Source organism: Bufo bufo, chromosome 3 (genome assembly GCF_905171765.1).
Source record: "Bufo bufo chromosome 3, aBufBuf1.1, whole genome shotgun sequence".
NCBI classification, from domain to species: domain Eukaryota; kingdom Metazoa; phylum Chordata; class Amphibia; order Anura; family Bufonidae; genus Bufo; species Bufo bufo.
Genome location: NC_053391.1, coordinates 393355303 through 393380700, shown reverse-complemented (window position 1 = coordinate 393380700; position 25398 = coordinate 393355303). Strand labels below are relative to the sequence as shown.

At 40.3% G+C, this 25398-nt stretch overlaps 1 protein-coding gene across 1 annotated transcript in view; it reads left to right on the top strand.

Moving 5' to 3' along the window:
* The first annotated feature begins 3651 nt into the window (after positions 1 to 3651).
* The window catches only part of TMEM132E (transmembrane protein 132E), a 484064-nt gene continuing 462317 nt past the window's right edge, over positions 3652 to 25398 (top strand). Inside the window, exon 1 of the mRNA XM_040424795.1 lies at positions 3652 to 4630. Within this exon, the coding sequence (XP_040280729.1) occupies positions 4519 to 4630 (112 nt within the window). The 5' untranslated portion in view covers positions 3652 to 4518. The remainder of the gene's footprint in view (positions 4631 to 25398) is intronic.

The following is a 25398-nucleotide window of genomic DNA, read 5'->3' as shown; positions in this document are numbered from 1 at the left end:
CTGTAGTTTATGCTACAAGCGGCGCCTCGCTTTTGGGGCGGTTTGAGGGACCTAAGTTCACTCCCCCCCCTCTTAGCTGCGCCCATCGGGCGGCCTGGTAGGCGTGCCAACGCAGTTGCGTCACAATGAGTGCCTCCCCCTAGGCCTTACCCGATATCGCCGTGTCTTTTGACGCATGCGCCCTGTGGGAACGCCGCACCCCCGTCTGGCCCGATCATGTGACATGGTCCGGTCACGTGGGGCGACGTCATACTCGGCGCAGGCGCACTGACCGGCGTTTCTCCCCTCTTCTCCATTGAAATACAGCGCGCCAATGCACACAAGCTAGGCGTGCAATCTAGGACGTGGCGAATCTCCATGCCGCCAACTCTGGACATTGGCCGACACCACTCCAGCAGTTATGTGAGTACTTACTCACATCTACCACTTTGTGGGCAGCATGGGTACCTAGACCTAGATATTCATTGTCTTTTTGTCTATGTTCTTATTTCAGGTATACCATTTACATGCCTCACACTGTCAAGAGTCTTTTTCTATGTGGAGTTACTTCTTTTGAATAAATACCCCCATATGTTTGCTTCACTGGGTTACTTATTACAGTGGCATTATATAGACTGACAGGAGCCTTAAGCCCCGTGTCCCCTGATGACTTTTGGGGCCTCTGGTTTAAATTTAAATATATGCACTGAAGATATGTTATACTAAGAAACGCGTCGGGACACGCTGACATATCAGACACGCATCTCTTGTGCTTACCTTATTATGGTCCTTGAGACCTGTTTTAACTCAGTATTTCTTCCGGCCTTGATATATAGCATCCTGCCCCTAGCCACCCTTTGACAGGGTTACCTAGGGTTTCCATATCAGGGCCAGGTTCCGGACGGGGCCACCCCTTGCGGGGCACGGACCCCGTGTTAGGTCACTAGGGCCAGGATAGGTCAAGTAGGGAGGCACTAGGGCTAGTTTCTTATTGAGGCTACTCTAGTACCTGGCCGTCTGGACACCTCGGATGTCTGTTTCCTTCTACCCATGTACATCTGATGGAGTACCTACCTGCTCCATGTGACCTCCTCCTGCAGTAACCCACTACATGCGGTTATCTAAGTGAGGCCTCCTTAAGATCTGGTAAGACCTTTCCATTTCTTAATTACCTGACTTCCTACCGTCTTACCTTCTAGACACTAGGAATCACATGCGTCCTCCATCTTGGGCCCTCGTGTCGTTTATCACAGGCCTAGGGAGGACGGCACCTGGATGTGTCCGTAACTATACACACGTGGCACTTCTCTCCAGGGGCCTTGTCTGTCTTTTTGTGTTTTTTTGTTTGTAAGGGGTCTTTTACTCCCTCCTGGGAGAACAGACATATTAAAAGTTATATTTTAAATTGTTACTGCTCCCCTTCGTTACATATACTTTACTCCTTGAGCAGTACCCAGGTGAACTGCCCCTGCAGCCACATATCCTGGGAAGACACCAACTCTATTAGGATTGAAACGTCACATGCCTGATGAATAAATCCTTTTTTCTACTTCTTTACTACCTGGATGTGCTGCGGAATTCTTTATTTTTATATTTTGGAGGTGGATCGCCTCCTCAGCCGCTGGCACTCCGAATGTACCGCACAGACAGGGGTGCTGCCCACATCCCTTTATATCTATCTATCTATCTATCTATCTATCTATCTATCTATCTATCTATCTCCTATCTATCTATCTATCTATCTCCTATCTATCTATCTATCTATCTATCTATCTCCTATCTATCTATCTATCTCCTATCTATCTATCTATCTATCTATCTTCTATCTATCTATCCATCTATCTATCTATTATCTATCTATCTATCTCTTATTTATCTATCTATATATATATCTATCTATCTATCTCCTATCTATCTATCTATCTATCTATCTATCTATCTATATATGTATCTATTATCTATCTATTATCTATCTATCTATATATGTATCTATTATCTATCTATTATCTATCTATCTATCTATCTATCTATCTATCTATCTATCTATCTATCTCCTATCTATCTGTCTATCTATCTATCTATCTATCTATCTATCTATCTATCATCTATCTATCCATCTTTCTATATCTATCTATGTATCTATCTATCTATCTCTTATCTATCTATCTATCTATCTATCTATTTTTCTATATCTATCTATCTATCTATCTATATAGAAAAATCCAAGGCAGCACACGAATAACGGTGAAAAAACGGTGAAAAAAATTATGTTTATTCCCCCATGTGCACTATCTATCTATCTATCTATCTATTATCTATGTATCTATTTTTCTATATCTATCTATCTATCTATCTATCTATCTATCTATCTATTATCTATCTATCTATCTCTCTATCTATCTATCTATCTATTATCTATCTATCTATCCATCCATCTTTATCTATCTATCTATCTATCTATCTATTATCTATCTATGTATCTATCTATCTATTATCTATCTATCTATTATCTATCTATCTATCTATCTATGTATCTATCTATCTATCTATCTATCTATCTATCTATTATCTATCTATGTATCTCTTATCTATCTATCTATCTATCTCTTATCTATCTATCTCTTATCTATCTATCTATCTATCTATTTTTCTCTATCTATCTATCTATCTATCTATATAGAAAAATCCAAGGCAGCACACGAATAACGGTGAAAAAAATTATGTTTATTCCCCCATGTGCACATGGGGGAATAAACATCATGTTTTTCACCGTTATTCGTGTGCTGCCTTGGATTTTTCTATATATATACCTACTGGATCAAGTCCGTGATCTACCCAAGGAATTGCACCTCTGTGAGTTGTGTGCTGCTCATCTTTTTTCTTTTTCCTATCTATCTATCTATCTATCCATCTATCTATCCATCTTTCTATATCTATCTATATATCTATTATCTATCTATCTATTTATCTATCTATCTATCTATTAATTATCTATCTCTCTCTCTCTCTCTTATCTATCTAATATCTATCTATCTATCTATCCATCCATCTTTATCTATCTATCTATCTATTAATTATCTCTCTCTCTCTCTCTCTCTCTCTCTCTCTCTCTCATCTATCTAATATCTATCTATCTATCCATCCATCTTTATCTATCTATCTATCTATCTATCTATCTATCTATCTATCTATCTATCTATCTAATCTATCTATCTATTAATTATCTATCTCTATCTCTCTCTCTCTCTTATCTATCTAATATTTATCTATCTATCTATCTATCTATCCATCTTTATCTATCTATCTATTAATTATCTATCTATCTATCTATCTCTCTCTCTCTTATCTATCTAATATCTATCTATCTATCTATCTATCTATCTATTAATTATCTATCTATCTATCTATCTATCTATCTATCTATCTATCTATCTATCTATCTCCTATCTATCTATCTATCTATCTATCTATCTATCTATCTATCTATCTATCTATCTATCTATCTATCTATCTATCTATCTATCTATCTATCCCGGTGTGCAGCTTCCCGGGGCCGTCATGCGCGCCCCCAGCCCCGCCGCCGCCCCCCTGTCCTCACAGCCCACGTGAGGCAGACTGCTTCACTCACTGCAAACCCGGACTCCTCCAAGTCATTGAGCGGCCAGCAGCGCCGGAGACAAGAGGAGGCAGCGGCTCTCGGTGAAGAGGAGGCTCGTCCTGCCCTCACCCCAGTCTCAGCCCTGCCAGTGTGCAGCAGGGGGCACCCTGATCCTGGACCGCTGAAGGATATCCTGGAGCCGGCGGCAGCAGGTTGTCGGTGGAGCGCTCACACAACTTCAGCACCAGCCACAGAGCTCTATTACGTGGATGATGGGAGTCTCGCCCGGAGCACTGGGATTATAGTTCCATCTTCTGAGCACTGCTTCATGCCCTGGGCACCAAGTTTCTTCTCAGTGGGATTCGCACCTTGCTCAGATCAGTCTGCAGCCAGCCTGCGGAGCCTTCTTCCCAGACTTACCCAGGATCCAGTCTTATAAGGAATATACACATTCTTGTAGATACCTCTTAACCCTTCAGTTCCCACAGTCACTGACTGTATGGCCAAAGGCATTGGATTGCTTGACATGGTTTTGGAAAGGTGACTTGTCTTTGGTGGTCTTGGATCTAAACTAGCGCTAGTAGCGCCTTCTTGTGCATTTCCGAATTACCTGTCAGCCACACCTGTGCCCCGCCCCCTAGGAGCGTGTTGTGGGGTCATGTGATTTCACACAGCGAGCTATGCGGAATGCCAGGTGAATAATAAGGTAGGATCCTTCTTTCTTTCATAAAAGAAAAGGCCAGGACTTCTGCTATGAATTGAATGAGGTTGGATCAATACCATGAGAAGCTGGTGACTGGTAAGGTCTCTTAACGAACAATGAGTAGATAAAATGAGTCAATGTAGAAAGAAGTAAGCAGCCATTTACAACCAGAGAGCTTGCCAGTGGAGCTGGACATTGCTTTTTGTGGCTCCCTAGACCAAGCTGCCAGATCCTCACAATGACTGCCAGGAGAAGATGCCCAGGGCTGTTGTGGAGCTTCACTCACTACCAGGTCCACTATAACAACTGCTACATCTACTGCTGCCTTCTGATTCTCATCACTGCCAAGGGTGAGTGACAACTAAGCAGTATTCACAAGCATATGCATGGCATGGGACTGTAACCAGAGGGTAGCAGTATTAGATCTTAGCTGAGGATCCTTCTAGAATCTAGACTGTTGTAGACATCTTCAATGTCAATGCAGAAAGTTCTTCAGTTCTTGCTGCACATGTTGCCTATGCAAGTGTAATGGTCATATGGTAAACCTTGTGCTTTGCGTTTTCTGAGCATCCCATGGCACAGAGTATCTGCTGCCACATTGATCTGTCTTGCAGCTGGTTGTGGTCAATGTTTTATGGAAGCTGGTGGGCTTCAGTGTTGTGTGCTAGACCATAAGCTTTCATTAGAGCAAGTAGCACCTATTCTCTTAATCTGGTCTTACTGGTCAGGGTCGAAATGTTAGGGCAGAGAATCTCAAGTGGGTTATGAGATGCCACCTACATGCCATTCCTCCTGTGAGTGTTGGCCACTGTGGATTTGGATTAACTCTTGCATGCATTGAAGATCATAGATTAACCAAGGCGCAGCCTCATCACGGGACGTCATGTGAACAATGTAAATGTTAATTAGAGATTCAGTAGATGGGTCGCAACATAAGGGATTCCTGCACTGTTGAGCTTTGTCTCTTCGCCTCCCCACTGCCTGCTAATGTTATTTAAAGGAACGGGGGCACGGGCAGCGTTGCATACTAATGGATCAGTAAAGAGTTAATGTGATTACAAGGTCCATTTGTTGCATGATTGAAATGCAAAATGCCATACAGCTGGAAGGGTAGGGCGAACAGTTGGAGGGATGCAGCGATATAAGAGAAAGCAATATTAATGTGTGGAATTTGACGAGAGAAGGACAAGTGCCATGGCATTGTCTCCAAGCAGAAGCTAAGTCCCACTGAAGACCAGCTTGATGTAGTTGCCCAGTTTTGCATATATTTATCTTTTCTATTTAGATGTTTCTAGAGTCTAGACAGACCAAGAACTGACTGTTGTGTCATCCTCTGGCTGGTTGGAAAAATGGTAATGTAGAAAAAACAAAAATATCAGAGACTTGCCTGTCGAGGTAGGATCTTGACTCCCTAGGGAAAGGCGTCTCTGCCGTATGCACTTAAACAGCAAAGACGCGACCACTTGGGATTTTTGCTGATGAAACAAAAAGTGCCATGAAAGACCAACACGTCGGTCGGATTCGTGCTCCGGCTTTTTTCGAATAAATGTGCGTTTCCTATTGCTGGAATGAGCAGCTGCATTCCCACAGTTTGCCTCAATTGTTCATGTGTGCGACGCGGGGATCAGCATCCCCATCAATACTGCGCTTCTTTACCTGCTCTTCCTTCCATGTCGACTCAGTGGCCGTGACTTGTGCGTGGTGGAAATGGGAAGAGGTTTTTCTTCTGTCTTTGAGAAGATCTAGGTAGTGGTGTGATGACAGCACGCTGGACCTGCCATTGAGTGTCATTGTCATATGTCCCACTGTATATCATTAGGGCTCATAAACGAAACCGGTAGCTTCGGACTAGTTTGTACTGACAGAATGGATACGTGACCCGCAATACTGTAAAGAGGAAGCTGCAGCTGTTATATTGTATTAAGAAGCCACCAGATCTAACAGGGTTAATCACAATATCTCTGACTTTCTAAATGAGTGATGCCAGAAACTGTATGATGCAGGGCTGGATTTGTCATTTACTCTCATTACAGCAAAATTGGACCAAAAGCGCTGCGGTTTTGCTGCAATTTTGTGGTGAACAAAAAAAATTTGACAGAATAGGTTATTAAACACATCAGGTCTACTTTCAATACTAATTGGGATATCGCTTTGAGATGTTCCAAATGCTACATCTGTACATAACATGACACATTACAATTGCGATGCCACCGACAGACATCAAATGTCTGAATGCCAGTGTCATACTATGTTGGATCTTGATAAAGGGACATATTCTACATTTTAAATAAAATCACTAAAATATTAACAATATTTGGAATTCAACCTCATTTTGGTTGGATTTTTGGGCCGTTCTGAAATGTTTTAGTACAGGGTGTTCCAGTCTTTGCTTCATAAATCCATTTTTATATAGGTAGTATTTTTGAATAGCCGAGACTTGTGAACGCGTCTTACAACCTATTACCCGAGGGATCAGCTCTTCCTCCTCTGCAATAATATCCTTTGTCAATAGGGAGCATGCCGCAACTGTCTGACATATCACATGTTACCTCATACATTTTTTATTCATAGGGTGCCATCTATTTTATGTTCCATAGCGGTAAAACCGTTTGCATTATGTGCCCCTTCATTTTCCCTAATTACATGGACTGAAAGGACGGTACCCCAAAGCAATGGCCAGACAAGTGCTGTGTATACAGTCACTGTATTATAACTGGTGATGGAAGGGGGCGCTGTTTCTTCAACATGTTAAAGGGGTTTACCCATCTCACACATTGGTGGCATATCACTAGGATATGCCACCAATGTCAGTTAGGTGTGGGCCCCACCTCTGCACCTACACCTATGTCTAGAACGGAAAGGGAACGAGGGCAAACTGTGCAAGGGTGACCACCCTCCAATCACTGTTATGGGACCTGCACCTATCTCTAGAATGTGGCCCCCAAAGCGAAGGCATGCTCTCCTTTCACTTCTATAGGAATTCTGAAAAGAGCTGAGACAGCCCTCACTTGGCCATTTTTGGTACTCCCATAGCAGTGACTGGAGGGTGGGCCCTCGTTCACTTTGGGGATCCCGTTTTAGAGATAGGTGTAGGTGCAGAGGTGGGGCCTGCACCTAACTGACATTGGTGGCATATCCTAGCGATATGCCACCAGTGTATGAGATGGGACAAGTCCTTGAAGTGCTCGTGACAGAGCCACGCGCATTTAGCCTCTACGGCAGCAAATGAGTTCCCTACGGCTCCCTACTACAAAGTTATCGGCATGTGGTTTAGGCATGGGCCTTACTTTGGCAATGCATTATTAAGGTACTCTACCCTAGAAGCTTCTGATGGGACACTGCAGTGTGTCTCAGTATGACATTGGAGACACAAGGAGGTAAAATTAGACCTCTGCCCATAAACTCCATGGAATTAATAAAGAGCCACATTATGGTCATATGTATGCGTCTTACATTTATATTCATATATAAATTTACTTTATGACGTCCCACAGTAATGGGCTTTAATGGCTACTAAGTGTCTCCTCTTTAATGTGTCTCCCAATACTCTGTGGCTGAGATGTCTATCTGCAGTCTTGGGAGGGATTTTTCATAAGTTAAGGGACATCTTTCCCTCTCTGACCTTCTGTGTTTACAAGATTTCCCCCTACTGGTGTGTCCAGGTTTCAGCAGCCTCACCAGTAGCACGCCAGTGACGACAGTATACTCTTGCTAATCAATGCAGTGTTACATTTCACAGTAAACCCTTCTGACAAGGGATTTTGTTTTCACGGCAGAATTGCTGGGTCTCTTCTGTAGATAAATCTATTCTGACTTGACTTTAGCATGTTGAGAGTCATTTTCATATCTCTGATCAGATCCTAGGACTTTTGATATCAGATGTACTCGATAGAATCTCGAGTTCAGTTCATTTTCCAATTGTGACCATTATTTAGAATGGTACTTTTCAGACTGAGGCACCTCCTAATGATTGGTGAGGGACAGTTATGCAGTCAGTTTAGAGAGAAGCGATCATATACTGCAGAGGCTTTCTCTGGCTGTACCCATCTCTGGTTTAGCCACAGGGCTGACTCCTTTGTTCTTTTTGTTCTGTTGGGGTCAGGAGACAAATGGAAGATATCCATAATAACAAGAAGAAGTCACCTTCTCCTTTGTATCCACTGATGAGCTCCAAGAAATGGAGAAACACACATTTTACACAGAAATCCAGAGCTGCATTACTCTGTGAAAAACCAGAGCTTTTATTGAAACACATACAGGTTACATATCTCTTATACATTTGTGGCAAATCCTGTCTTTAGTTGCAATTTGGGGGTAGGAGTTGCTCAAAACGTGTAGGTGTTATGTAACTTTCCTGCATGCGTTTTTGATGTTTGAATAAAAGCTCAGTTTTTAATGGATTCCTACAGTGCCTGATTCCTGTGCAACGAATGAAAGATAAATTGGGGCAATTTTGATATATTTTGCAAAGGACTTCGACCAATAGTGAGGCCCGGGCATCTTCATGCTCTCAGAGAGACCCTAGTAGAAAAAGATTGAGAAGCCATGATCTAGAAGTGTATAACAATGCAGGTAAGTGGAAAACATCTCAGGATACTTCTTGGTTGACCTCGACCAATTGCTTGTTTTAAATCATACATATATAATGCCCCTTCTGTAAAATATAAGATTATCCGTCACCAATGAGCTCTGTAAGCACATGAAAGCACAAGGTTGAAGGTTAGTGCAGGTCATGAAACCTGAAGTGGCTCCTAATAATCTGTATTGTATATGATGCATTATTTCTTCCAGTGCAGACCTCGGTTGGTGCAGATCTTCCTTTTAAAGGGAGAGAAAGCAGGTGCTTCCTGTCCACCATATATCAATTGCGTCAGAAACATTCTCAGTCCTTTTATAAAGAGAGTTTACATCACCTGTATTTGTATGTTAAGACACAGAAGAAAATCATACCAACTGCAGCTGCCGAAGAACCTCTCGTTTGAGGGCTAAATGTCAATCATTGGTTGGCGCAAGAGTAGGAAAGTTCTCAAAACGTAATATGTCACCGCTTCTGCCAGAACAGATAAGCATACCTACTGTATGGCCGTCAGGTTGTGACATCAGAATTCAATGTTAATACAAATATTATTTACAGGCATACCAATGGAAATTTCTCATTATTGTGTATTATATAATCAGATGATCATTTTTTTATACCACACTATGAGTTCTTGAATTCATGGGATGCTGTGACCAGTTATATAAATTTGCCACCAGTTATGTTAATGCAAACTCGAGCAAAACTAACTTAAAAAATTCCCCTCATGAGAAACCCCCGCCTTTATTTTTCAGTTCCTCACTATTTGTTCTTTGGGAGAGATAGCCAACTACCTACCAACAGCTATAAGAGCAGGCAGCTGCCTCTCCTCTGCTGAAGAAGACGTGAGATGTCGCAAGACCACGCTTGGTCAGCAAAGTCTCATGCAAGTGTTTTCGTCAGAATTGAGTTGCAGAAATGGAAGCAGGCACTTGCTTCATAGCAGCATCTATGTCAGTGTATGGTGGTCTCCTCAACTCCTGAAAACTATTGTAGGAACCATCATCATCATCTCAGCCATCCTCTTGATCGTACGTTTTAACAATTACATTCTGACTCTGAGGTGAATTCTCCTCAGAAGCAATTAATACCTTGCTTCCAGTGCTATGAAAGGGTTCATGAGTGTGTTTTTTTAACAAAAAACTTGTTTGAGTTAACTTTTCACACAGCAGCAATGAGGTGTTTGCTGAGGTGGTCTGTGGTAGATTGGGAATTTCTCAGCATCTTGTTAAAGGGGAAAATAGAGTGAGTTGGAAATGTTGAGAGTGGGTCTGTCAGGTAGAACCCCACCATCAAAATGATTCTCTCATAGATGGGCCATATCTGATTCCTCTGAAGTAAGAGAATTTGTACAGCTGGCCTTTTGTTGCTCTATGGTTAAAGATAATGAGTTAGTTTTCAGAAATTTAGTGAGCATACCCAATATTCAGGCTCTTATTGCCCCAGAAATAGTCCCTGCTCTGCTATATATTACTAGAACGTCATTCCCTAATGACATTACCGACCAGATGCTTAAAAATGTTCAGTTTAGGCTACATGCACACGACCGTATGTGTTTTGCTGTCCGCAAATTGCGAATCCGCAAAAAAAAAGGATGACGTCCGTATGGCATCCGTTTTTTTTGTGGATCCGTTTTTTTTGCGGCTCTATTATTGATAATGCCTATCCTTGTCTGCAAACTAGAAAAAAATAGGACATGCACTATTTTTTTTTGCGGGGCAACGGAGCAGACATACTGATGCGGACAGCACACGGTGTGCTGTCCGCATTTTTTGCGGACCCATTGAAATGAATGGGTCCGCATCCTATCCGCAGAAAAAACGGAACGGACACGGAAACAAAATACGTTCCACTACTATTTATGTCGGTTAAGGCAGTGCAGGAAGGTAAGGTGTCATCCTCAAAATGTGAAACCTTCACTTTCATCTTCGTTAGCTGTGCTAAAATCCGTGAGTAGAGCCGTTCTGATTATAGATCAATCCTTTAACTACATTACAAACATCAGAAGAGCTTGCTGGCTCACTTCAGCAGGAATGGCAGATTTTGCCCCAAAATCACTTGAATACCCTAATATGGAAAATTGTAATCTATTTGGTCCATAGTTTATTCATGAACTTAAAATAAGATATAGGATGCTTTGCAGAAATAAACAAATCCCTGGCATCTAAGAAACCCTTTCGATCTGAGGGTCGCTCACACAAGTCCCAGGGGAAGACCTGAGATTCACAGTGACAGTCCTGAAAAATCTTTAAGACATACAGTTTGGGATCCTCAATAAAGCCAAATACGTGTTATAAACCTTTTTTAGGTGAGCACGGAATTATCTATTCCTTCCTGTCATTATGTAGACTTATGGGAAAAGATCTCCACAGACCATTGGGTCATTAATGGGATAAGAAATTGCCTTACATTTAAACTGAAGATATTTCCTGTCCAGGAAAAAAAAAACATCTTTCCACAGAAAACTGTATATAGACTCAGTATTCGACACTCGATCAAGGAAGGATATCCAAAATAAACAGAACGGAAAAGAGAGGGATAAGTCACATTTTCCCTGTTCAAAATCTAGATGAGTTCGTCAGACTAGTATTAAATGTAAATGTTATAAACAAATTCTTAAAGCCAAAAAAGTACCATATGGAGAGTATGACAGATTTAAGTTTTCTCTACCAAAAAGACATCTAATAAAGATAGATGTAGAAGACACCTTCCAAGCTATATGTGGCTCAAAAACACAGGCGTCTTCTACAGTTCAAATGGTTGGCCTCTCTAATGCCCCTTACACTTAAGGAAAGTTCGAATTTCTCATTTGAGAACATCAGGGTCATCATGCATTGTTTACTTAGACAATCTCCTAATCAGATTTAAAATGACTATTAATCCAAAAAGAGAAAATATTAACACTCTTTGCGGAAACAGGATTTTGCATAAATATTGAAAAGTCCATTCAAGTCCTTACAAAGTGTCTAACTTTTCTAGGCTTCACTCTTCACTATAGGTGTTCCAAAAGAGAAATGATTCAAAATAATTCTAAAGAAATGATGTCCCGGAAAATAATAGCCAGCCTAATAGGTAAGCTTATAAGAATGCAGCCAGATTCCAAAACTGTACTTTCATTGTGTTGTCAGACCCAGGTCTGGTTAGGCAATCTTCTGAGACAAAAGAAAAAGTGTACACTTTCAGAGGTACACTTAATCCTAACAGTCAGAAATAAAATGGAAAAATTATTATATCTTCCCATTCCAAACTCTTGTCATATCAGACAAGACAAAGTAGACACTGTAACCTTGGATGCATCCCTAAAAGGACGAGCAGCAGTGAGAGGGAAATGGAAGATTTTGGAGAATCTCTACATCAGCCTCTTCTGAGCATCGAAGCTGGGTGCAGAGAAAATAATCTCCATGTCACGCATATACCATTTTATTATGATACAGATGTACAACAGAGTGGTGGTAGCATATATTAAACAGGATAGGGGGCACAAAATGCATGAACCTTTGCAAGGAAGCTTTAGAGATGTAGAGATGGGCTCTAGATCAAAATCTAGACTTGAGGGCACAATATTTACCCAGACACTCCAAGGAAGTAGCAGATAAATTGTCCAGAGAGAAAATGTCACTTAAATGTCAGTAGCACTCAAACAAACCTATTCAAAAATCTGTAACTTATAACATCTAGACCACCTTATCACTAGAATTCTTCTTCGGTTATTAATTTAAGAAATATGCATTTATCTAGCAACTAAAAAAATAGTTATTCCACAGTTATTTGTCAAAGTTTATTTCAGTTCTTTTCGGTTTCAGTTATTAAACCTGTCGAAACCTCATAACTCTAGTAGTGTTTTATCAATCATATCTTAGATCCGCGGTTGACGGGGAGAAGAGATCAACCATCACACCTCTTTGGGTTAATTCTGAAGAAAGCGCTCGCTCTTGTTCGACTTTCCCACCAGACCTCACTGACCAATTGTGGTCTCGTAAGATCTAGTTTCTTCTCTCCAATGACAGAGAGGCAGCTGCCTGCACCTATAGCTGTTGTTAGGTGGATGTCCCTTTCTCTAGAACAGAAACCATTTGGAGATCATAGATACATGCATACAGTGGTTTTCAAGGTTTTCTTGCTTACATTCATACTGCCATACAAGTTAATCCAGTTGTACACAGTTTAGGCAACAGGCTGGTCCACATATACAAATGTGAATGCACATAGATTTTGGCTCATCTAGTTTTAAAGAAAGCCTCAGTACATAGGACCAAGGGGGTGTGGGTTACTGATAAGGCCTAGGTCTGTCAAGTTTCCGTTTTTGTATCTATTGTATATATATATCTCTTCTATCCTGATAATTTGTTCAAATGTATCAGTACAGGTTTAATTTATTAGACTGTAGTCTAAGGCTACTTTCACATTCGCATTTTGGCTTTCCGTTTGTGAGATCCGTCATGGGCTCTCACAAGCGGTCCAAAACGGATCAGTTTTGCCCTAATGCATTCTGAATAGAAAAGGATCCGCTCAGAATGCATCAGTCTCCATTCCACTCTGGGGGTGGACACCAAAACACTGCCTGCAGCGTTTTGCTGACTGCTTAGCGAAATGGAGCCAAATGGCACACAAGGTAAGTCAATGAGGACGGATACATTTTCTCTGACACAATCTGGCACAATAGAGTTCGTGACGGATCAGTCTTGGCTATGATACAGATAATACAAACGGATCCGTTCATGACGGATGCATGCGATTGTATTATTGTAATGGATCCGTTTTTGCAGATCCATGACGCCCAAAAGGCGAGTGTGAAAGTAGCCTAAGTTGTTTAGCTCACAAATGTGCACTTTTGGCAGCACGTTTACCCCAAAAACTGTATGTACCTGTGTACAACTATCAGTGACTAACATCTGTCTATGTATACACACTTAAACAGAGAATGCTATCAACTGATAGCACCTCACTGATAGCACCTCACTGATAACACCTCACCAGTGTACAGTTAGCAGTGACTGACAGCTATCTATGTATACATACTTACACAGAGATTGCTATCAATCACTGATAACACCTCCCCTGTGTACAGCTATCAGTGACTAACAGCTATCTATGTATACACACTTACACAGAGAATACTATCAATCAATGTTAGCACCTCCCCTGTGTACAGTTATCAGTGACTGACAGCTATGTGTGTATACACACTGACACAGATAATGCTATCAATCACTGATAACACCTCTTCCGTGTATAACTATCAGTGACTGACAGCTATCTATATATATACACACTTACACAGAGAATACTATCAATCACTGATAACACCTCTTCTGTGTGCAGCTATCAGTGACTTACAGCTATCTGTATTTACACACTTACACAGAGAATGCTATCAATCACTGATAACACCTCCCCTGTGTACAGCTATCAGTGACTGACAGCTATCTATGTATACACACTTACACTGAGAATGCTATCAATCATTGTAAACACCTCCCCTGTGTATAAATATCAGTGACTGACAGCTATCTATGTATACACAATTACACAGAGAATACTATCAATCACTGATAACACCTCCCCAGTGTACAGCTATCAGCGACTGACAGTTTCTATGTAAACACAATAACACAGAGAATGATATCAATCACTGATAACACCTCCCTGTGTACAGCTATCAGTGACTGACAGCTATCTCTGCATACACAGTTACACAGAATGCTATCAATCACTTATAACACCGCCCTGTGTACAGCTAAACCCAGAACAAGCAGAGATTTTAATGTATAAATTACAAGTCTTACAAAATCTTTTCCTACAAAACTATATATCAATCTTCTCAGCTCCTCCTGCTCTATATCTGCAGATTGCTCAGGATTTTGTGGTGACAGGTTCCCTTTACCATGCTTGATATGACTATTTATACCCCTCAATCAAGTAAACTGTAGTGTTCCTACAAACTGCCATTTATCTAGCCTTGAAAGTGTTAGGCTACTTTCACACTGGCCTTTTGGTTTCCATTTGTGAGATTCGTTCAGGGATCTCACAAGCGGTCCAAAACGGATCTGTTTTGCCCATATTGGATAAGGATCCACTCAGAATGCATCATAGTAACATAGTAACATAGTACATAAGGCCGAAAAAAGACATTTGTCCATCCAGTTCGGCCTGTCATCCTGCAAGTTGATCCAGAGGAAGGCAAAAAAAAACCTGTGAGGTAGAGGCCAATTTTCCCCACTTTAGGGGAATAAAAAATTCCTTCCCGACTCCATCAGTTTCGCCTCTTTGCAGCGGTTTGGTGTCCGTCTGACGAAACTTAGCCAAACGGATCCGTCCTGACACACAATGTAAGTCAATGGGGACGGATCCTTTTTCACGGACACAATATGGCACTATAGAAAACAGATCCGTCCCCCATTGACTTTCAATGGTGTTCCAGATGGATCCGTTTTGGCTACGTTAAGGATAATACAAACAGATCCGTTCTGAACGGATGCATGCGGTTGTATTATCTAAACGGATGCGTTTGTGCAGATCCATGACGGATCCGCACCAAACGCGAGTGTGAAAGTAGCCTTAACTGCTTATCAACATTAAAACCCTGGATAGTAAATGTCTCAGCATCATACACAGGGCACTGAGGTCACAGAATGTCCACCCATGCTGTTCTCCTCTGAGATTGTCTAGTAATTATTTACAGTTTGCCAATGTCTAGGCAAAGCCAATGTTCTTTTTCTGGTCTCATTTGTAACCTCGCCTTGCATAGCGTATCTCATTGGAAAATGAGATTATGCTGTGTAAGGCTCTGCCTCGTTTATAACCAATTTTTCAATGTCGAAGCTCAATTTCATGCCCCAAGCCCCTATTTTTTTTTGCTGTCCATAAACAGAAAAAATAGTGTAGTGCAGATTAAATATGCTCTCACATTAAAATATTTATTAACTGCAGTTTTCTAGAAAAAAAAATACAGCAACAAAAAAGGTAATTGCCAACTATTTATGACAATAGACTGCATAATAATATTCTTGGTGTGTATGTGCAAGCATGCAAATGTGTGATCATTTTAGTGTTTAGCAATAACCAGGTTGTACGCCTAGGACCAATCTCACAGACTTGGTGGTCCAGCTTTCTAGGGTTGTATATACAGAGCGTTTTCCACAGTGACCTGTACCTGAACATTTATAGGAAACAGTTCTCACTGATTACAAGGATAGGCTAACTTATAGGCATTAGATGTATCGGGGCTGTAGATGGAAAGGGTGGGCTCCATACTGTAAATGTAAATTTATCCCACAGCCTCTTAAATAATATTTTACCTTGAGGGATATTAGGATAAAAAATAAATAAACTGTCAGTAAAGCTGGCTTTACACATTAGATGACAGCTTAATGGACCTCCTTATGTCTATGGTGACGTCATAACTTCCCCTAGACAGCATATTTTGGGGGAAGAACAATTCAGGCTGTTGAATTTCAACATGCACAATCCTTTCATTCTCAGAGAAGATATGCCACCATCAGGAGCATTTCAGTGGTTTATTCTCCGTTCCCCTTGCAGAACACATGTATGGTGGTGAGATGGAATGGCTTTCAGAAGTATGTGATGTCTAATGTGCATGACCAGCCTTTAAGTAGCTATACACATTATATAGAAGTTGGTTGATGGCTGAACAGCATTTGAACAAGCAATCATCTAGTGAAGGATCATTTGCAAACACAAACATACACATTTTAGTCCATTTTGGCCTTTGTTAAGACTCCCCATGCATGTTCAGTAGCACTAGTTGATGGACGAAAGATCTTTCTGGGAACATTCTTTCAAAGATAGATCTTTCATCCACAAACAATCTATCATAGAACAACTATCGGATGAAAATTTCAAACATGGCTTTTCATGTGATTGCCATCGGTCAGCTGAAACTATTGTGTATTGTTAAATTTCTCCCATTGAACAATCATTCTTTGACCCTTATAGATGAAGTCATGATGACCATATTGGTTGTCACATAAACATTCCCAGATAGATATAACTAGAAAATAGTCAAGTAGAACTTAACAAAAGACAACTATTATTTACAGATTTTTCTTTTTTTTTTTTGACAAATAATTTTTAAAGAGCATTTATTACCATATTTTACATGACCAAGTCTGTATTGTGGTCTGCAAAATATGGACACCTTCCATGTAAAGGTCCACTTTACACTGTCTGTGTACACTTAAATCGATTTTCTTTGTTAGAGACGGTGCTGGAGCTGTGGCACAGAAAGAAGAAGTGCATCATGGGTTTGGTTGGAAACAGCATCAGGAAGTCCTACATACAAGATGGAAACAAATCAGAGATGTCAGAAGTTCACCCAGCCAAATCACTGTGGATTGCTGGGAGGGATGCCAAGGCAGGTCGATCTGTCCATGTGACTGGTATCCAAACCAACTGGTATCCGTCCAATTTAAGACTGCAGATTCCGAATCTTGAGTAGTTGTTCTTGAGTAGTGTTCTCCTCACTGCTGCTTCATTAGAGCTCCTGGTATCTAACTTCTGCCTAGGCAGCAGAGGGTGAAATAGGCAGTGGTCAGATAGCCGGAAAACTCCTTTATGAGGACCCTTCAGATTAAAGTGCTTGTACAGCATCAGAAAAACATGGCTGTTTTCTTCCATACCGACCAGAGGTTGTATGTGTTGTTGCATCTCAGCTCTATTCAGTTCAGTGGAGTTGAGCTGCAATACCAAGCACAAAGCATGGACAGAAAAAAAAAACAGCCATTTTGATTTCCATTCCATGTACAACCCTATTTAACAACGTGTGTGCATTTTATAGAGGACCTTTGAAAAAAGTCCTGGCTACGTTTTGAAGTCTCTAAGTATTTTGCTATAAAATCTCAAATCAGCACCTTCAAAAGCTTTTGCATGGAGAACGGATTGTACCGTGGTAAATAAAAAAAAGGAAACATTTTGGATGTTTTTTCTTAATTAAAGAATAATGTGCTACATTTGTCCAGAGTTCTTAGCCACTGCTTGTAATGATTAGAGGAAAGCCACTGATTATCCTACACGCTGGGTAGAGGAAGTAGTCGATTTTTCGTCTGATTCTCTTAAGTTATTCAGTTAACGCAGTTGCTGGCAGGGAAGGACCAGGCGGCATGCATAGCAATGCCTGCCTCAACAGCCACCAAATGCTTTCATTGGTGTCATATTTTCATATCACCTTTGACAGTTTATTGCTCAGTTACTAAATGTATGTGAAATATAGTCAAACACGTCTGTGAGCTGGGTGTAATCTTATTTCTATGCCCTTTTTTTTTTATAGTCCCACTTTATTTAGTTTAAAGTTGATCTTTTTATTTGATATCGCCCCGGGGTTTAGATGTCACACGGAGAGCCATGACATGAGCATATTGGGAACGTTATTTATTAGCATTTTAGAATTTATTTAGCTACAACACTGGCGTTGTTCACAAGGCTGCTTATAATTTACATAGTAAAGGCAATAAATTGCCGGGATGGATGAATAACTCTAGTCAGGTGGGCATACTGGATGAATAAAAGAATGCTTGCAGTGGAGGAATGGTTTACAGCTCTTGTAAATGGAACACACTTGGTGCCATTGAGGGTAAATGCATCCCTAGTGATAGAACCGAACAGCATCTGAGTGTACTTTTAACTATTGTAGCAGAAACATTATTTACAGCGGTCAAGCCTAGGACAGCTTAGTTAATGAAATGTTGTGTGCTTTTTCATTCTCTTCAGCACCCAGTCATTTCTGCAGCAAAATCCATAGGAGAGGATCTAGCCACCAGGGAAAGTCTAGTGTTACAAGTGTGAATATCTTTCTATACTTCCTTGTGGATCATGTAGGATTTTTATTTGATCTTTGTTAAGTTGCCCTATTTTTGCTGCTCACCCATGCCACTGAAGGCGACCTCCCACTCATTGAGAGTAAGTGAAACTTTATTAACTTGAGAGGACAGTCCTGTTGACTTAGCAATTGCTAAAACTGCGCAAAAATTGGCAACTTTTTTCTGCTCTGCACTATGCTCGCCAGTTTCTGAAAGTGGGCGTGTTTTCTTATGTAAATAAATCTCTAGACAGATTTACTATTGTCACTATTTAAAAAGTCGCCAAAAAATGTGCAATTTCACTCCAGTGAGAACCATGCTTATCTTATGAGACTTTTTAATAAAACATGCGACTTTTTCGTAAAGACGTGCGACTTTTGTAAAGCTGCTTACTGTCGATTAAACTGCTACCGTCAAACCACATTTATTACAGTCTTAAAGGGCGATCATAAATCTGACTTGGCTAAAACTGACTTTAGCCATATGTGAAAGTGGAGTGAGCTGTCAGAGTAATGATAAATCTGGCCCATTGTATTTCAGTGATAGCGCTTCAGTGGTGGAGGTTTTTATTTTATTTATTTTTTCTTAATGTCCAGATCACTTGAAGTCTGCTGTCATGGATCTGTACATCAGTCCACTGACTGCACTATAGACTTGTAATATCGAGGCATAGGCATTCTGTATGCTACTGTGTATTTCCTTGATTAGGCACGCTATTCTACCCTAGAAGCAAAGCTTTTAAGATTGAAAATGTCTCAACCAAAAACCACCATGATGTAAAATTGCTGGCACAACTCAACCAAAATCCACCATAATGTAAAATTAATGGCACAACTCAACAAAAATACATCATAATGTAAAATTGATGGCACATGCCTTTACAGTATGGACATGAATCTCAAATATAGCTGTGTGCACAAAGCTATAGTCCAGAACCCTCCACCCTCTAAATCATGCCTTCATACTAGCCCTGTTTTTCTTTCAAATGTTCACTATATGAGCAGCAGTTGAACATTATAATCTTATACAATGCAAGAAAAATGTAGGAGTCTCTGCCTCACAAATCAAAGCAGTAAATTGATCCTTGTGTCTAAACAAGCGTTTTATACCCTATGTTGATACATCACCCTTAGAATGTTATAGCACAATACCAAGAAGCATATATTTATTTTTTATAAATGTTTGATTGACAGGGACAAGCAAGATAGATCCATTTGTTATATTTCCATATTTTTTCTTTCTTTTTTTTCTTTTTTGTCTGTGTGAAGAAATACTTGTAATGTTTTTACCTAGCTGTGTATTTAATGTGTGTTGCATCAGGTATTCTAACGTACACAATCTGTACAGTAGAAAATAACATAGTGCACAGTCTTTTAGTATAAGCTGGGTGCTTGGAGACCTAAGGGTACATTTGAGGTTGCGACAACTAAGCATTTAAAAGGTTCTCTGGTCCAATAATGATTTTTTTTCTCTACCCAGAGTATTTCAAATATTGCATATTATTGCCACTTATATTGGCTTTTTCTTATCAGCACGTTCCTTTTACCTCTTCTCAGCATCGTTACGATAATGTTTACATGGTTTCTATCAAATTCCCAGCATGCGTTGCTCTGTAATATCTATAAAAGAGTTGTTTTGCCTGTCAGCCTGTTCCCTCTGAAGTACTCATGTCCCCACTTTCCCTCTGCATGCTATTTAATGGAGTAAGCTTTGAGAAACATTGCAGAGCAAACAATGCTGGGTTTGGTTAGCAAAGCCAGCATAAAGTTGATGTACGTGAATATGAATTTTGGCATGTAAATATCTTGCAAGGATGCAAAACCAGGTATATGGGGCAAAAGGATGATTTGTACTCTGGGCAAATCAAAATCACATTATGGGACCGGAGAACCCCTATAGAGAAGCGTTTGACTAAACTAAAAAGAATACTTAGAAATCTCATCGCTTTTCTCCTTTGAATTTACTAGTTAGACATTTCTGAATTATTATCTTCTTCTGTACGTGGAACAGATGCTGTTTGACAACAATTAATGATATCTATTACTGCGCCTTGAGAGGTTGTCACCCAGCTTTCCACAGAACTATTGTTAGGCAGTGTTAAACTTCTCATTTCTTTCCTATTACTTTGCCTATGGGTCTGTCTTCACAGACGTCCTGTTATTGAATTTAAATGGTAAGATGATTTTGGTTAAAGGAATTTTCTTATCATGACAACCCCATTTAGGAATGATGCTGAGGGTCCACCTTTCAAAACCTCCAGCAATCAGCAGCTATCTTTGGTGGTTGTGGTCAGTATTGCATTTTCCCTGCAGTGGCCACTACAGAGGAAGTGTATTATTACATGGGGGCTCTGAAATGATGGCAATGTAATACATGGAAAGACTGAGTCCGTCAGATCAGGAGGCACTGAAAATTATCGTCTCTCCAAAGTGGCTCATAGAGGGTGTCCCAATCAAGGGAACCCATCTCTAATGGCTGTTTGTCTTAAAGGGTTGCCCAACTTTTTGTTAAGTGATGGCCTAACGTCAGGATAGGCCATCACTAGCTGATTGGAGGAAATTTGGGGTGTTGAACCCAATCTGATCAGCTAGTGATGGCCTATTCACCAATAGCTCCAGCACTAGAAGCAGCTCTGTCTGCTTTGTAATGGACTGCACTCATCACTTCATTGCTACTCCCATTGACTTCAGTAGGATCAGGGCTGCAGTGATGACCTTAGTCCACTACAAAGTTGACTGCACCATTTGTTTCTGGTGCCAGGACTTTTGTCAAGGAGCTGATGGATCGGGGTGCAGGGTGTCGGAACCCCGCCAATCAGCTAGTGATGGGCTATCCTGAGGATAGGCCACTATTTAATAAAAGATGGACAACCCTTTTACTATATCCTTAATATTGTTTTGCAATGAATGACCAAAGGTCCACCCATTCTTGCTTGCAACTAACGGCAGCCCTCTAGAATAGTTTTCTCAAAATGCACATATTCTTTTTCTTTTTATTAGAAATACTTTGCTTTTCAATGTTTTACTTATTGTTGAAAATAGAAAGTGAAATATTAGGGTAGTCTAGATTTCTTATAATGAATATAATTACAGAAATACAGAAACCACCCCTGCATCGGTCCATTATCTGCAGCTCCAAGTAGCAACGTCAAGGAAAGAACATGAGATGTATGCAGAAATATATCTTATTCAGTGGACTACAATAGTGTCACCATGAGCCCTATGTTCCTTTCTTCTCTATTACTTTCTCCTTCCCGATAAACTGACTATTTTCATAGCGTAATAACGCAGAATATATCTATTCACGGCTCAGGAAAAAGATATTTCAAACATTTCATTCAGAATACATTTTCGACATCTTATCTACAGCCAAAACACTCAATTATACATTTTCCTGTAATCTATCATATTTGGATTCTCTTAGCAGAGATTTATTTTTAAATTTAGTCTAATTGAATTCCAATGACATTTTTTTGTTGTTGTGGTGCATGCTAGCATATTTAATAAGCTGTGTCTTATGTTATAATGTGTCTGGTATCTCGTCGAGCTATATGCTAATACTGTTTGCAAATGAATACATTAAACATATATTTTCTCTTTTGGCAGAGTATACGATGCCAACTCCAGATTCTTATGTCTGTTTACAGGGGTGCAGCTTGAAGAATCTGGGGCTTCATGCAAAATTTGCAACAGTGCCCCCCCCATTTGTGGCTGAATGATTTTTGGGCTTCTTCCAGTGCCACAATAATAGAATAGCTGTAACCTCTACACCTTCTATAGCTCCACCACTGGTTATATATAGATATTTTCAACTAGTTAACATCATATTCATCTCAGTGATTGGAAAGAATCCAAACAATATGCAGCTAATCCTGAATATATCATAAGAAATGTGTAGTCTTTCTACCATATTAAAAGAGTGGTCCGTTATTTTATTTTTTAAATCCCACCTGGCTCCCTGCTGCTTTGTTCTGGCTTTCGAGCTGCACAGCATTACTGATCCCTGTCTGTCATCATTCGCACAGATGGGGGTCACGTGTGCTGCTGCAACCAATGACTGGCCTCAGTGGGGATGTGTTCCCAAGTGGCACATCACTTCTGGTTCACGTTCCTCTTGGGGACACATTACCGCTAAGGCCAGTCACTAGCTGCAGCAGTGCACATGACCTTGTCTATGAAAGACAGCATCTGGAAATGCAGTGCAGTGAGCCCAGAAGGCAGGGAACCAGAACCGAGTGGCAGGGAGAAGGTAAGTATGTTTCATTTCACGCGTCCCAGGTGGAAACAGACAACCCCTTTAAGGTTTTACTTTTATTTGTGCTTAAACCTACAAAAATTGCCAGTCTGCATTATAATCATGAATGTATTTTATTAGACACATTAATCAAAACAAAGCAGGAAAAATGGCGGCATCACTGGAGGGGATCAGACGGGTAGTAACATATATCCAATTAGCATGAAAATACCATAAAAAAGTGCAAATAGTATCCATAATGAGTAGTGGGAAGATGAATTACCCATAATGTGTCTACATCCATGATGGCCTCCGCTTAGACGGAGACACATTATGGGTTATTCATCTTCCCACTACTCTTTATGGATACTATTTGCACTTTTTTATGGTATTTTCATGCTAATTGGATATATGTTACTGCCCGTCTGATCCCCTCCAGTGATGCCGCCATTTTCCTGCTTTATTGTTTTTAAACTTTTAAAATTGTTTTGATTAATGTGTCTAATGAAATACTTTCATGATTACCGTAGAATGCGGACTGGCAATTTTTGTAGGTTTAATTATATGATCTTATGCCAAAGGCATTTTTTAGGTCATTTATATGGTCACATATTTCTTATATCAATCAAATTATTAACACTGTTTTACGGTGGTTATTAGATTTGATGTACTTGAGATCTAACGTATATAATTGGTGGCAGTTACTTTGCTTGGTTTTACTTTTATTTGTGCTGTTGTACTTGCATGTAAACCAGTGCTTGCCTTCTATTTCTGGAATCCCCATACTGAACTGATTTCTTTGTATATGTACATCTATACTACATTAGAAAAAGTTGTCAATATGTGTATATATATATATATATATATATATAATATATATAAAAATTTGTTTCTGTCTGCATGTTCTTTATGCGCGAGCAAACGACTGGACCGATCTTCATGTACCGTTCCTGAGATATTCCCCAAAAATGACCTGCATTAGCCAATACAAGCCTGCAAGTCTTTCTCTTGAAATCCCAACTGCCATACACACAGTTTTACTCCAGGTTTCCATAACAACCCAGCAATTTTTCTTCACTGCTGTAGCTCAGCTTTAGGCTAGGGCTACAGGACCACAATAAGGGCACAACTAGGCTGCTACATGCATCCATCTTGGATGGATGTTTTGCGACTGTCGTGTCGCAGCATATCGCATTTCGCAGTGCGACACCATAGCCTATCATTATAAAAGTTGTTGAGACAAAATTCACGTGACACATGTCATCGAGTAGCCCTAGCATTAAAGGGGCGGGCACTGTGGAGGTCACTGTTAAAGGGGAGGGCACTGTGGAGGTCACTGTTAAAGGGGCGGGCACTGTGGAGGTAACTGTTAAAGGGGTGGGCACTGTGGAGGGCACTGTTAAAGGGGCGGGCACTGCAGAAGTCACTGTTAAAGTGGTAGGCACTGTGGAGGTCACTGTTAAAGAGGCAGGCACTGTGGATGTTACTGTTAAAGGTGCAGGGTGCTGTGGAGGTCACTGTTAAAAGGGCGGGCACTTGGAAGGTCACTGTTAAGGGAGTAGGGTGTTGTTAAACTCTGTGTTAAAGGGGCAGGCTGCTGTGAAGGTCAAAGTTAAGGGGATGGGCTGCTGTGGAGATCCCATTTTAAAGTGGCGGGGCACTGTGGTGGGGGTCAGTGTTAAGGGGTGGGGGACTGTGAAGTTCACTGTTAAAGGGGTGGGGTGCTGTAGAGTTTACTGTTATGGGGATACTGTTGATATAATTTAACGACACACACAAACATTAAATGAAATAGATGAAATATACCCGTCTTTCTGCTAATATATATATATATATATATATATATATATATATATATAAATACAGTATAATGCTTTATGTAGATGACAGAGTATTCAATTTTGGGGTTTTGGCAATTTATGGTTTCTGAAATCCATGATTTTGTAAAGGGAACCTGTCACCTTTACTATGCTACCCTCACTGAGCATTTCTAAATGTTCCTTGTGTTACCCTCAACATATAAATTACACTTTCAATTTCATTTGCAGACAAATTCAATAATTATTATGCATTTTTGTACTTCCTGGCTTTTATGCAAATTAACATAAAAGAGTCATTTCTTATTTGTGTGACCAGAGAAGAGTCATATTTCCAAGCTCTGACTCATCTCAGGTTAATTTGCATATGTATCAAATCGTTTTTTTACACAATAAAAGCACACAGAGCTATGGGGACTGGGTATTGTGGATGTGCTAGCGACCATCTAGCAACCCATGTCCTCAGCTCTATTCACAAAATCCAGGTGACAGGTTCCTTTTAAGTAATTTAAAAGATAATGAATGGCTACAGCGGATGGTGATTGGCTAGTTGAAGATAGTGTAAGCCACAATATATACTGGATATAATACACTGTAAATGTTGTTTGAAATTGGATTGGCCCCGTTCACCTTTGTGGGTTCCCTTTTTACTGCTTTGTAAAAAACTGAGACAAAAT